This window comes from Pseudopodoces humilis, chromosome 2 (assembly GCF_049639895.1).
Source record: "Pseudopodoces humilis isolate 2021_Gansu_Grassland_sample_001 chromosome 2, ASM4963989v1, whole genome shotgun sequence".
NCBI lineage: Eukaryota > Metazoa > Chordata > Aves > Passeriformes > Paridae > Pseudopodoces > Pseudopodoces humilis.
In genome coordinates, this window is record NC_142201.1 from 31047695 (window position 1) to 31063496 (window position 15802).

At 38.3% G+C, this 15802-nt stretch overlaps 1 protein-coding gene across 7 annotated transcripts in view; it reads right to left on the reverse strand.

Moving 5' to 3' along the window:
* The window catches only part of UBE3A (ubiquitin protein ligase E3A), a 52513-nt gene that overhangs the window by 14202 nt on the left and 22509 nt on the right, over positions 1 to 15802 (reverse strand). For 6 of the 7 annotated variants that reach the window (XM_014249758.2, XM_005516520.3, XM_088051207.1 and 3 more), the window contains 2 exons: positions 6358 to 6668; positions 1999 to 3254 (listed from right to left, as the gene is read on the reverse strand). In XM_014249758.2, the coding sequence (XP_014105233.1) occupies positions 1999 to 3254; positions 6358 to 6668 (1567 nt within the window). The remainder of the gene's footprint in view (positions 1 to 1998; positions 3255 to 6357; positions 6669 to 15802) is intronic. The other variant, XM_088051208.1, reaches the window with a different exon arrangement.

Below are 15802 nucleotides of genomic sequence, written 5' to 3' on the forward strand. Positions count from 1 at the left end.
TTCCTTTCATTACTACCACACTCACACAACAGTGACTCAGCAGTACAGCTATTAAAGCTGCTAGACAGAAAAAACCATGTTAACTGCTTTCAGGAACTGCAAACTGAGCTACCAACTCCCAAATATAAGGGTTCCTTAAAAAAAGTGGGGACTAAAGTGTTACAAATTCTAACATTCCACCTTTGTCCCCAGGTGATTTTTCAGACTAACATACATACAAATAAGTATACAATAAATATATATTACAAAGAAAGATGTTACATTAAATCATTTCCAATAAAAAAAGAAAAGTAAGTTTCTGAAGCAAATTTCACACGTGCAAAGAAACTGAACAAGGAATTTATAAATAAGATTCTTCCTTAGGTGCATGTGTTTTAGGGAACTAAGATTCTCTCAATAAGCAATTCTAAACAAGATAATGCCTTAAAGGTACTTAAAAATTATTACTTCAGATTCTCAGTAGAAAGAAAGAAGTCCTACATTAATAATAGTAACAAAAAAAAAACCACTTACCAGTGTTCATATTTGCTTTAATGAAATTCAAGAAGTGAGAATATATACATATTGAATTATAAAAGCTAAAATATTAAGTATTGATAGGAGAAAAACAGCTTGGTACTGACTTCATCAGCTCAACTAATTATCAGAAAGCCAGTATTTAGTGTGTTTGCAAGAAACTGCAAAGGCTGATTAATGTATTTGTTTCAAAAATATTCAACATCAATAAGGAAACTGTGAGTAACACTCTCGGCCTCATTTTAGTCAATATTCTTGAAAATGTTTTCATCTGGAAGTTATCAGAAATTCCACAGATACTCCAAAAAGTCTTCACTGACTTTTCTGTGAAGACACAGGTCTAGTAACATAAATAGTAGTTACAATTCAAAAATGTCTGTAAATATTCAAACTGGTACACAGTATTTTTATATTTATTTGCCTAATGTAAAGTTGAGTTTACAGACAGAAGCCATTTCTGTACTGCAATTTTATTTTTTCTTTTGCTACTAAAGACAAATATTTTTCTTGACAAGTCATAGCATCAGCAATTCCCAAGAAGCAGCTAACCCAGCTGGAAATTCCTAGGCATACAGAAAAATCAAGGTAGGAGGTCATTTAGGGCTCTCACAATTTCCTTCACTGGCAGCTAAAGTCATCAAATTTAACTACAAGTAACAGCTGGGCTGAGAGGCAAAATCAGGTAATTTCTCTAAAATCTCTCTTAACAAGGCCTGAGTGGGTCTTCAGTGACAAGTTTCAAAGCCATGGGTAAATTTAAAAATTTGCAAACCTTATGCTTTAAGAATAGAACATGGGAAAATGAGTTTTTGAAAATTACCAGTTTTAACCAAAAAGGAAGGGTCCTAAAATTAAATAACATATTAAGGTCATATATGGACCTATTTACTGTATGATAGTTTGTATCCTGTATGAGTCCCCTCAACTAAAAATGCATGAAGAAATGGCATTAAGTTTTAATTTAAGCAGTCAGCATATTCAGAAACAGCCAGCTCTCACACTTCCCTGGTATTAACAGGTCTGTCTTCCTTTCTCAGTTGTATCAGTATTTGTACCAAATTAAAATAATGCTTTATTTCTAGAAATTTGTAAGTCCACAAGAAGAGTACACAACTAAAATTCTAACTTCCATCTGAAAATCCCTCCCACCAGAAGACCATCCAGAACAGTGCAGAGCACAAAGAAACAGAAGTTAGTCACTCTCACCACCAAGATCTGTGCAGGATCTGATAATGGGGAATAAGTGCTACCTGACAGTTTAAAACATCTAAATCTGCAACCACTCTGAGAAGTACTTATGCTGAACATAGAAATCTTCAGCATCATGTTTAGAATTCAAACAATAAAGCTATTTGAGATTCTTCTAGAGGAAATCTAGCATACGTACATGCACACAAGAGTCCCTTTCAGTTACTCCAAGCCCATGCGTTTTCCACTAGTCAGAACCAACAAACCCAAGCTCCGTGTTGCTGTGGCACTTACCCGGACAAGCGCATCATCAATGATGTGATCACGTCTCACTTTCAGTCGCAAATAGGGGTTGAGCTGCTGCCCTTGAACTAAGCTGTAGAGCACAGTTATGCGTCTTTCACTGTACATCCGGATCCTATTGTCATAATACAATCCCAGGTTCTTGGTAACAGCATTCAATATGAAGGGACAGGTCATAAATGAGAATTTATTCTCTGTTTCTACTTTGAAGAAAGTATAGTCTTTGTCCATTTCTAGAACATCATTCAGTGGTTCATTAATAAATTCTTCAAAAGGGATAAGTGGTTTTCTGCAATCTATAGTTTTAACACCAAGTTCAGTTTCCAGTGGGTCCACTCGAGGACCTTTTTTATTTCTTCTTTCCTCACCCAACAGCTCTTGAAGAGTTAGTTCACTTGATTCTGGGATGGGTTCTTCATCTTCCTCTTCATTATGATCTGTATCCACATCCCCTCCTACTACATTTGCATAGTAAACCATTTTCAAGCACTTTGAAGCAGCAACAACAGCATCATCATCATTCACTAGGTTACGACTATTGAACTCATTGCTTATGACTTTGTAAGTAATAAGCTGCTGAAATGTTTCCATCATTCTCCGAATTTGATCTGCTCTGTACTTAGACCACAATCTGACCAGTTTTGCTTGAGCTGCAAGGGGTAGTTTGCTCATTGCTTTGCAGAACAACGGTAGAGCCATTTCCAGATATTCTGGGCTATGAAGATTGCCATTCTCCATAACGATAATAAACAAATTCAGATAGTTAGGATCCCGGGAGTACACATTATGGTAAGTCAAGTCACATTCCACATTAGGTGACAAGTACACAAGTGCATTTAAAAAGGCAGTTTCTATTTTTTCATTAGAAAGTAACCTATCATAGACCCGTCTGACTGCTTCAATATCTACAGACACTTCATCTGGGCCTAGTTTTTGGAGATTATTATCTCCCTGTGTGTTATCACCTATTCTTGATGACGAAGACGATGATGCACCAGAATCCTCTTCCATAGCAGCAGCCGAACAGGCAGCTTTTTCCTTTTCATCTTCATCTTTGTCTTCATCCTTTCCTTGAAGAGACTTGAGCTCCTCCTTGGTGTGCTGCTTGGTTTTTCTGAAACTCTGTACCAGTGCTTCAGCACTAGAAAACACTCTCCCAATCACCCGGATTAAAGGGGAATAATCCTCTTTTTCTCGACATAGCTCAAGAATTTCATATATCTTGTCTTCTGTTAGAAAAGTCACATCTATAAAAATATAAAGGTATTAGTTTTACAAAAATAAAATAAAAAGATAAAATACTTCTGGTTTGCCCTACCCAAGAAATCTCCATGTTTTATCATCACTAAAACTGCAAAAAACAGTGTCAGTGCTGAATAAATTCAAGACAGATACTTTATCACTTCATTAGCATGAAAAATCATGATTTCACTCACTGATTTTGTAAAATATTTTATTAATGGATGTCAATCAGAGAATGTGCACAATGGTGAAACTATTTTGCAGCCAATTAATTACATCTTATAGTTAACACTACAGTATTGTCGAAACAAGTGCAATCAGAGGTTTAAACTTTAAAAGACTTAATGAATAAGGCTGCGACAATAGTCTTCTGGTAAATCTGTACAGTTAATGTGTAAGTCATTAAACTAAACAAACCAGACTGTATCAGCTTCTTTTTTGAAACCAGACCTTGAAGAAAAGACTCAATCACTTGTTTTGTTGTATGTTAATGGGAATATAAGACTTCTTATTTATCTTTTTAATCCTTTCTGCAACTGTCTTTAGACTAAATTGATGCCTGAGAACCCTCCCAAAAGCCTCAATATATGCTCTGAAATTTATGCTGCCTTCTAAATTACACATATAGCGTGGCATGTAGATTATCTCTCTGTGCATTAGGCCTCACTAAGATAAGCAACTTGGGTATACTTATCAACATGCTATTCAGATGAACAAGATGGTTTACACACATCTGCTCCAAATACCTGTCTGTTCTCCCTCTCCCCAAACTCCTGATACAAAATAAGTCATTTGAAGGGTCCATTTGTTATTTGAAATCTTTCTTTCTCTTTAGAAAACAGAAAGAAAACATTATTTATAGCTTTCTATGTTACTTTTCAAACAAAACACACAGATGCTTTCACATCAGGTGATGATTTACAGTAGGATTACCACACGATCAGACCCTGAAAAGATATTCTAGTTTAAGCAGATTCTTCTGAACTGACACATAATTTAGAACTAAAACAGAATCTGTTTAATAGCATCTCTAGAGATCTAGAAACCATCTCAGAACTGTATTCACCAACCAAGCTAGAACCACCTACCTCTGCAGAAAGAAATGTATTATTTTAATAAAGATGTTCAAAAAAGATGTACATTAAAATATTTTGGAATGTGATTACCTGCACTGACACTCATTTCAAGAAGTCATTAAATTAAAAATACAAGCTAGATGATGCAAAGACAGATATCCTATTGACTTTCACAGAACCCCAAGCAACTCTTAGAGCACATATAACACAAGAAAGGTGAAGCTTATGTCTAGGCTTAGATTGACTTCCAATCTGAAGACACTGACAAAGCTCATTACTGAAATCTGTCGTGTTAAAAAAACAGCTCTATTGAAAACATTATGAAAGGATGCAAGTTTAGTGCAACATCTATTTTTATCTGCTGCAGTGCATGCTCAGGAAGCAAAACTTGTCTTAAAAGAAGTCTTAATTTTCTTGTGTTAAAAGAAATTTATCTGCTAATACAGATGATGTTCCATGACATGGTTCCTCAAAATAAGGACCACAGTCTCAATTTCACTGAGTCTGGACCACAGACATTATTCATAGCATAAAAATTATCAGCGTAAGTTGACAATTTAACAATATAACAAATTTCAGATTTCCATACTTAAAACGAATTCCTCATTCACTCTTTTAAAGGTTTTAGTGTTTCAAGAACTCCAGAAAAGTAATTTAAGTAATTATTTCTGAAGAATATTTCTTTCAATTAATTTGGAACTTTAAATCCCATGTCAAGTATAAAAGCAAGCTACAAATCCTTTTCCTTGGCTTTGCAAAACTTTGCTGCAGGTTTCCCTGTAACCGTTGTAGCAGATAGACCTTAAAAAAATCAGAGTGCTAGATTCCTTAGACATCACCCAAATCCAAAGGTAACTAAGCCTCAGATGATTTTTAAGAATGCATTGAAGCCCTCTATCTATACAGCTACAAAGAAAGGTCAATATTTGTGATGTTCCAAGAGAGAGGAAGTCTGAGCTACTGCTGTAGCCAACAGACTGTCTCTGGAGGTAGGTTGAGAGGACTCTTGGGTACCTGTCTTGGGGAGAGGGGATGGTTAGACACAATAAGGAAAATTCTGTATCTGAAAAGCTCCACTGAAAGTACAAAAAAAATCAAGAGACAAATCACAAAACAGACTTACTGTGCCTCTTGCTCATCTAATGATACACTGCCTTTCCTTTCCCCCTCCTAATGTTTGCCTCTGTGCTTATTCAGATCATAAATAATTTGGGTGCAAATTTATCCTTGTATCAGATAAAGAAGAAACTGATGCTGCTATTGACTGGAACATCTTGGGTTGCTTATAACACAGTACTATGTTTTACTGCTAATTCTGTAGGGTTTTTTAAATCTTTCCTGTAAACAATTTCACCTTCTTTAGCTAAAATAAATGAATCTGGACTTGTGTTTATACCACTTTTTGCCACAATACTTGAAGGTGGTCTGCTCAAAGGTTAATGGCTTTAAAAACCATTTGGCCTGGTTTCTGGACATGTTTGCATCATGGGTTTTGGTGACAACTAACATTATTCTATTAGTATGTATTTACTATTAAAAATAGTTTGAAAAGCTAAACCGAAGTTAGAAAACATGTACAAAACAGTATATTTTTTTACATTGGCTTAAAAATAACTGCTTAAATATTTTTTAGCTTAGTGAATGCATTGCCTATCACCCATAGAAACATTTCTTTCATCTGTTAAGTTTCTTAATATAGATTCTGGAATTAGTTAAAGTATAACTTTTATAATTTATTAACCGCAGAATAATTACAAAACTAGCAAAACTAAAACAGTCATACAACAGCACTTAAAGCTTTTCCATATTTGCAAAAATCATTATTCTTGTAAGACAACAAATGCATGTCGATTTTAACAAAGATGTGATCAAGATCCAGATTTTTCCATTTTTCTGAATCCATAATAAAATACTCAATTGCCTAATACTGTATTTTACTAAAGTCAGTAGAACACCATCAGAGTGAACTCTGTTGGCTTGTACTTGTGCATATAAAATGTATTTTATTTTAGGAAAATTGTAAACATCTTACCTTTAAAATCATCTCTTGGGCCTTGCATTTCCTTCTTGTTCATTTTTCTGTCAGTGCAGGAATTGTTATGGGCACCTTTGGAATTGTTTTCTAGGTAAGCTGAGCTCGTTCCTTTCTTGGAGGGATGAGGATCACAGAGTTTTGCATTAATCTTATAAAGCTCGAGGGCCTTAATGGCTGCTGCATTGTTATCCATACGGAGAAAAGTTGGACAGGAAGCACAAAATTCATTCGTGCAGGCTTCATTTCCACAGCCCTCAGTTAACTGGTGGTAGTAGCGCTCTATTAGATGCTTTGCAGCTGCTCGCTTCCTGTAGCAAACATTCAAACAGTAAGTACAAGGATTAGTGGAGCTTTCACATACAAAGCTCATTCAATAGCATCAGCAAGGCAGAGATTAGTCAGGAACTGAAACACAAGACTTCTGTCAGAGAGAACACATCAGAAGATTTTTTAAATGCAGGATTCTCATCTTGACAAATGCAAATATATTTAGCACACAATTTAATTTGTGGGTTCTATGTAAGTAAATGATAAATCCTGTTTATGCACAGTTTTCAGCTTTACATGGTAGTGCTACAATCTTGTACAGGTAGTGGAGACAATCTTGTACAGTTCTGAACAATCTCAACTGTTGTTAAAAAAAAGAGCAATTTGGATGCAAAACAAGGCTGCAACTGAAACAGAACTGGATGTTGTACAGGTGTTGAATCTAATATATAGTACTGAGGCATGGTTGCCACTGACAGATGAAAGAGGCATGAAACACAAACAATTCAGACATTTATTTAGCAATACTATCAATACTACACTATTTTACCAATTTAAACAAGATTCCAGATGACTAAATTATCATATTTAGTCTACTTAAATTTGTACAAAAAATATTCCTTGATTAATTAAACTGATGCTAAAAACACAATTACAGATAAGATCAAGGCTAGATATACTTCTCCTCAGCTTAAGTAAATTATATAGTTGTCTAAATAAAAGGAAAAAAAACCCCAAAAAGCACTATCTCCAAAATCCTTGTTTCTCCTGCCATTATAGGTGGCAAGTATGTAGTCTGAAAAATCTCAGCTGTATTGCTGTACAAGTCTAGTGCTCAGTACTGTATATGTGCACAAAAGAAAATGTAACTGCCTTATTAATAAGGTCACAGACTTCTACAGAACCATGCAAATAGTAAAGAAATCACTGGAAAGTTGCAGGTAACCAGGACAGAAGCAGCTGCATGCAGCACCAAGAGCACCATGTTTGACCACATTTCAGAAAGAAACCCCCAAACCTTGACTTCATTAAAGATAGTAAGTCATAAATGAAAACTACCAACTATGAAAGGTTTCAAACATTCAGACCACGTTTAACATACAGGCCTTTTACATTACATTAGTGATACAGTACTATGAAGATTAGAGCATCAGAAATTGCGATATTAACTTAAAACTGCCTTTCCTGATGTTGATGCATGCACAGATTCTGCAGAACAAGTACTTCAGAAATGAAGTGCTAGGCCCACTAGTACTACTCAGCACCTGCTGCACGTCGCTGTTAATAACGGCTGGTTAAATGGCAGTTTCAATGCAGCCACTTTAAATGGGAAAGTGTTCTGAGAGTGACTACTGAGGTGTATGTTACTCAGCAATAAGAACTCTGCTTCCTTCTTTTCACCCTTCAAGATCTCATGATCCCAGAGAAGAAAATATATCTTACAAGGAAAACAATTTGATGTCTACCTGAGCTTTCAAATGCCCCAGTATGTTCCAATGAAAAGAAAACAAACAAAAAAACAACTGAGGGGAAAAGTTTCCCTGGCACTTTGAGATGGACGTGGAAAGAAAAAGCAGCATGAGTAATACCATTAAAACCATTACTGTGTAACAGGGAATAGCTATACTATAATCTAAGGAAAGAGTTCTGGTCTCTCACATTTTTATATGTAGACTTAGGAAAATCTGCCTCTCTCCATGTACATCTAAAAATAAGCAGTTTTTTTTAATCTTGTCTTTCATACTTCAGCCATTAATACAGTGGCTTTAAGAAAAACCACTCACCCTGCACCCAAAGCAGCAGCATTTTAATACAACTTGGACCAGTAAATTATTTCAGAGACAACTATTTCTGAATGCAAAATTTTATGCTTTAATTATTCCAGACTTTCAATCATTCTAGACCTCCAGATTCGGAGCGTGAAATATTGTAATTTGTAAGCAGGTTAAGTATTTTATATGAAAAAGCTGAATTTTTATACCTGAGCTGTAGCCACCGATACGCACACATTCCTAGCTCACACATCTAGTTTGAATAAAGTTATATCAATGTATAAACACTGATACATTAATAACACATTTTATTATTTTAAACAACACTCTACTTTAATCAGGTCATGTCTGAGATGCCAGCAGATAAAGCTAAACTTAGACTTGTCTCTAACAGTTAACTTCTGAAGGACACAGTATTTCTTTCGCTTTTAGTTTTTAGCTACCAATTACTTCTCAAACTTTGTCATGACTACAATAAGGCTGCTTGTACAAACACTTTTATTTTGACTTGTGGTTGGAGACTCATTGACTCAAGTTCTCAGAAACTCTATTAGAGACAGAAGGTCTGACTGACTGTATTTTAGATTTATTTTTTTTTCAAATCAAGTATGGAAACAAACAATATTACAATACAGCAGTATTAGAATTTCACAGAATATCCTTAGTTGGAAGTGACCCATAAGGATCATCAAAGTTCAGCTTCTGGCCCTGCACAGAACCATCATCACGAATCACACCATGTGCCTAACAAATGCTTCTTGAACTCAAGCCTGGTGCTGTGACCACTTCCCTGGGGAGCCTGTTCCAGTACCCAACCACCCTCTGGATGAAGAACTTTTTTGTAATATCCAACCAAAATCTTCCCTGACAGTTTCATGCCATGCTTGCAGGTCCTGTCACCATACAAAAGAGATCAGTGTCTGCCCCTCTGCCTCCCCTCATCAGGAAGCTGTAGACCTTGATGAGGTCTCCCCTCAGTGTCCCTCTCCAGGCTGAACAGACAAGTGGCCTCAGCCACTTTTCTTACAACTTTCCCCTCAAGGCCTTTCCCCATCTCTGTAGCCCTCCTTCAGATGCTAATAGCTTTGTATCTTTCTCATATTGCAGCATGCAAAACTGCACGCAAAATATTCCAGGTGAGGCTGCCCCAGTGCAAAGCAGAGGACAATCCCCTCCCTGGCCTGGCTGGTGATACTGCGCCTGATGCCCCCAGGACAGGGTTGGCCCTCCTGGCTGCCAGAGCACTGCTGACTCATGTTCATCCTGCCACTGACCAGGACCCCCAGGGGCCTTTCTGTGATGCAGGGCCCAGGAGCACTTGTACTTCTTGAACTTCACGTGGCTGGTGGTTGCTCGACCTCTAATGTGACCAGGTCTCGCTGCAGGACCTGGCTGCCTTCCAGAGAGTCAACAGCACCTTCTAATTTAGTATCACTAGCAAATCTACTTCGTATACCTTTGAGACCTGCATCCAAGTAATTTATGAAGACGTTGAGAAGGGACAAGGATGGAGCCCTATGGAACTCCTTTAGTGACAGGCCACCTGTCTGATGTTGCCCCATGCACCCCTGTGTGCCTGAGCTGTGAGCCAGTTGCTCATCCCTCACATGATGTATTTATCCAGCTGTGTTCTGGACATTTTATCCAGAAGAATACTGTGAGAGACAGTACTGAAAGCTTTATGGAAATCCAAAAAGATGACATCAACCCATTTCCCTTGATCAAGTAGATGAGTTACTTTGTCATAAAAAGAAATTAGATTTGACACGAACCCATGCTGGCTGTGACTGTCTGCAGTGTCCTTCACGTATTTTTCAATATCTTCCAGAATAATTTTGTCCATAATTTCACCAGGCATTGATGTGAGACTGACAGTCCTGTAGTTTTCAGGGTCCTTCTTCCTGCCCTTCTTGAATATTGGGCCAACATCAGCCAACGTCCAGTTGACTGAGACCTCTCCAGATTCCAAAGATCATTGAAAAATCCTTGAGAGAGGCCTTGCAATGACATCAGCCATCTCATTCTTGTCTGAGTTCTGTAAGGCCCCATAAACATACAGGGATCCAGCTGGATCTTCCCCCCCTCTCCCTGGCAGCTACTCTACAGGCTTTTCATATTACCTCTGTCAAATGATTTAGGTAAATAAACAAAATAAATTTAAGTGAGGATACAGACCTCAGAACACAGAAGAGAATTTACCAAGCCTTCAACATGAGCTGCCCTTACTGAGGTTCATCGATAAAAGGACTTAAAAAAAATGCAATTCTGAGTAAGTCAGTGTGTGATTTTACAAAACAGACATTCCATATCACATTCCCACTGGTGTACTTCAGGTATTATTATCGCTGTTCATTGCCAAAAAGCCCACATTTCCTATTTCTACATTACTCAGCAAAATAACTTCTAGTATACTCTCTGTATTGCCCAAAAGTGAAAACTTGATCTATTTCTACACTCCCCTGCTCATTTAGTATGCTGAAAACTAAAGTTCTTGGCCTGAGGCATTAAAACTGGTTCATCAAGCGAAGTAACATAAAACCACCACCCTCTATTCTTAGCTCACACTACACCCCTGAAGACCGCAGTTCTCTTTAAGTTCCTATAAAGGGATCTGGTGAAGAACAACTGGTCCCTTAGAAAACTCAACGTCTAGTTCACGGTACATTAGCGCACATAGTTACTGCTGCAGCTTAGGCTGTAGTGACCGACTTGCATAGACCTTTCCAAATACTCATTGTTATTGCATGTCCAACTATGAAACTGCACCGGTGTGACTGCAGTTGTAAACATTTCACAGACATTCACAGGCATATCCTTATGACTGAAGGATAACTTCCCACTCAGTGGGCCTTGTATAACCTCCTCAAGCAATATACACTGCTTCAGTGAGGAGGAGAGGCACCTAAAATAGACACCAAACTTCATTCCCTGAAGTCCAATAATTTCACAAGCATATTTTTCTGTTTCAAATGAAATTAGCATTCACTGACTTAGTTTGTAGTAGTTACAGAAAAAAGAATTGCCTTTAGGCTTTCCATATGTTCTTTAGCTAATAAAAAGCCAGATAATAAGTACTTTGCATTTGTAATTTAAATGGTGCCAAAATTGTGGAACATCACAAGAAACATGTACCACCAAGCCAAAGGTGAACTGGGCTGCATTTTCTGTAGTAATTTTTGAATGTCTAAAACCTGTAAAAAACAAGGACTGAGTGTGCTGGTTCAAAAGTTCCTATGAAGCAGAATGTAATTTACATTTTTCAAATACCTTAAACTAAATACAGAGAAATACCATGTAAAGGAATCTCTTGCCACACAGAAAATCAGAAGTTTACACATAAAAGGAATTTTTGAAAGATTTGAAACACATAATAATTTACAGCTCATCTACAAAGCATTTACATTCAAGTTTACATTTACATTCAAAACGTACCTGAAGTTTAAAATACCTACAAACCGCATCATTTTTGCTCATAAGTTTACTTGAATTTTAGAAATACACATGGATGTTTCATACTTGTCTGGAAATACCAGCACAAAATAACATGCTTCTGAATGGTTTCTGCTTAGGACACAATAATTGTTACATTATTTTTACATATAAATCTCACATTGGACAGGAGTGTTGATCTGCTGGATGGTAGGAAGGGATCTGGACAGGCTGGATTGATTGGGCCAAGGCCAACAGCATGAGGTTTAAAAAGGTGAAGTGTCAGGTCCTGCATTTAGGTCACAACAACCCCAGGCAGTGCTACAGGCTGGGGACAGAGTGGCTGGAAAGCTGTCCAGTTGAAAAGGACCTGGGGGTGTGGTCCACAGCAGCTGAACATGAGCCAGTGTGTGCCCAGGTGGCCAAGAAGGCTGGTGGTGTCCTGGCCTGTATCAGAAATAGTGAGGCCAGCAGGATGAGGCTGTGATCTCCTTGTTCTTGGATCTTAAATCCCACATCCAGTTTTAGGCAACTCACTGCAAGGAAGACATTGAGGTGCTGGAGTGTGTTCAAAATAGGGCAGTGGAGCTGGTGAAGGGTCTGGAAAAGAAGTCTTACGAAGAGCAGCTGAGGGAGCCAGGGATGCTTAGCTTGTCCAAAAGGAGGGTCAAAAGTGACCTTATCACTCTCTACAACCACCTGAAAGGAGGCTGTATTCACGTGAGGGTTGATCTTTTTTCCCAGGCAACCAGTGACAGGACAAGAGGAAAATGGCATCAAGCTGTGCCAGGGCAAGTTCAGGCTGGACATCAGAAAACATTTATTAACTGAAATGGCTGTCAAACTTTAGAATGGGCAGCCCATAGAGGTGGTCAAGTTACCATCCCTGCCTGGACATGTTCAAAAAATGACTAGACATGGCATGTGGTGAAATGGTCTAGTTGATAAGGTGGTAACTGTCAAGGGTTGGACTCAATGATCTTGGAGTTCTTTTCCAGCCTTGATGATTCTATGATTGCTCCAAGATGGTTAATTTTATTAAATGGAAATCTACCACAGCCTGTGTTACAATGGCTATTAGGAATTTAGACGTGCCAAAATGATCATAAGCAATTTTCTTAACACATATACACACAAAAAACAAACAAACAACACCCCACCCCCCCCAAAAAAAACCCCAAAAAAACCAGCATTAATTTGCATGGAAACTATGTTTGTCCTTTGGGTAAGAAAAAACCCAGGAAAAGCAGTTTTTTAGTACTAATAGCAAAACAACTTTCAATAGATGTGTTAACAGGGGCATAAAGAGACACATTTGCAACAGTTATACTATACTTTGGAAACAAGACATACAGCACATCAAAAATTGTTAGAAGAGGTCCAGATGTTCATCTTTGTGAAGTTAAATATTGCTTCATGCAAGTTTCAGCTTCAAACCTTGCACACCGGTTTTCCTGCTTCTGTTTAGAGTTAAGAGCGGCAGTGCTAGAAAAGGCAAGCTTCCAGTAATAGCACTGCCCACACAGAGTCTTTTGAACAGCCCTGCACACCAAATTGCCGAACACTCCACCCACAGCTGGAGCCCAGCCCTTTGTTCAAGCAACACTCTAACACCTTTTGCCTGCCTCAGCCTCTGGCACCACAGCAAACACTCATCTGGCAAATGTGCATGTGCATGGAGCTCACGTTTTCCAAACACCATTCTTTCTAGTGTGGTGAATACCAATAGCAGGGGGGGATTGTGAGTCCCCCTTGGACCATACTGGCTTAACTCAAAGGACCTCCCTTCCCACTGTGTATTCTAGATCCAGCATGCCTCTGGGAACATCATGTGCTGACAAAGGCATGACACTTCTTCAGGAAGGGCAACTCTTAACAGAAGGTCTGTCCTGGCTATATGGAGCAATGCAGGAAGACAGAGAAAGGGAGTGAAGAACACACTCAGCACCTATCTCACAATCCTGTCTCAGAAAAATTGCACTGCTACTGTCCTATTAAAAAATAACAGCGAAGGGTTTCAAAATTGCATAGAATCCCATCCTCAAAAGCAGAGAGAAGGAAAGATGAAATGCACGGAAAGCCATATGAAGACAGCCATACCTTTGCCTTGATAAGTGACACCATAAAATAGAGAATGAAAGCACATGAACAGATTAGAAGTTATTGTTAAACAATCAAATTATGTAATTTATTGCCAAAGAGGTTTTAAGAAAGTTATACTAATGAAAGCTGAAAGTCAATGGAGAGGTTCAACAGGAGCAAACAGAAGATGCTGATGTTAACAACTCTAAGACCTGAATGTTAAGATAAAAAGACTCCTAACTTTGGGCTAGCACCAAGATGCTCATCGCATGGAGACCCAGAATTTGAAAAGCCTGAGATAAGCAAGACTTACACATGGAAGATTTTGCTGTGTAAGAATCTGAATATTTTCTTTAAATTTCTTTTCATTCACACATGTGAAATATATATGACTATGCTCTTGGTATAGAGCTTTGCAATTCAGAATATGGAAATAAGTAAAGCAATTATATCAGCCAACCAGATCTAAACCAATCATTCATTGTGCAAACGAAGAAACACTTACTTTAGTCCCTGCACTTACTAATGAATTTTAGGCATGTAAATAACACAGTAACTATTGCAGCAACACAGCAGGCTTGCAGGTCACAACTCAACCACTCAACCTGCCATTCTACCTTATGTGGCAAGAGCAGCTATGCAGCAGGATTGCAAAAAGTCTCTGTAACAGGTGTAGTACACATCACATTGTGATATAGTTTAAAAAGCATTTAGTTTTGCAAATATACTGTATAACTACTAGTAAATATGTGAATTCCTACAACTTTACTGGCTCACTTTTATTTTAGACAGATAGCTAATATTTATGAATCAGTGCCACTCTGATCACTGGCCTACATCAAAAAGAAAAAGTACTCAGCTATAACACTAATGTTAATTATTTTTTTGTGTTCAGTTTTAAGGAAGATAAATCACACACACACACACACAAGACTTGTCAAACTTCTAGAAGGAAAGAAGTTTTACTGCTTTTTACTTCTCCTAGGTCCTTAAAGTTTTTGTTCCACACCAGGTGAGTGCTGCTGATACATTTTTGCTTAAAATGCAGAAAACACAGTAATCCTGTGTAAACTGGTAACATCCAGAGTGGACTATAGCCAAGCTGCAGCCTTATCTCCCCTGTTTGGCTTGGCCAAGGAAACAAGAGGACACAACTCAACCTGCTGCAGGAACAATAAACCACAATGCAGCAGGAGCCACTACTGGAGCAGGAAGAAGAGAACATGGCAGGAATTTTTCCCTGTGACCTCTAACGCAGCAACACACACAGTCCATGTAGCAACAGGCAGGGTCACCTCTCAGGTCAGGATCTCTGCAACTTTCACTCCTAAGAAAGCAGCTGGACAGCACTTCTGTAGCAGATGGTATGATCGAGGGAAAGAACTATGTCATACCAGGAGAACTGCTTCTACTAGTGCAAGAAAAGGCTTCACTGCGGTGAATTGATAATAACATCAGAAAAGCCCTCACTGTTTCCTCCTGCTCATTTTTTAGGTACGCAGTCCAATGTGTGTCAGGGGACTCACTGCAGCTTTGCTCCTCAAGTCAGGCAGCTACAGCAGAGAAGTCCTTGAGCAATTCACACTATGTCCCTAGCCTGCAAAACATGCTGAAAATGGCATCCAGCCCACGGCATGTAAAATGCTAGACCGCTTGGGGGGAAGGCATGAAGGAGGCAGTTTAAGGTCAGAGAATAAGTTTGTGGCAGAAGAGAAATGAACCCAGATCCTTTGAAGCCTCAGACAGCACACCAACTACTGGGCTACATTCCCTCTATTATTTTGGAACTTGTGCTGCAAGCCAGAAGAGCAGCTTGTGGTTTCCTTGTTTGAGTTCTATGACAGGACAGTTTGAATAGCTAGAAAAGAATCTTTCTTTGCTAACTCACAGAA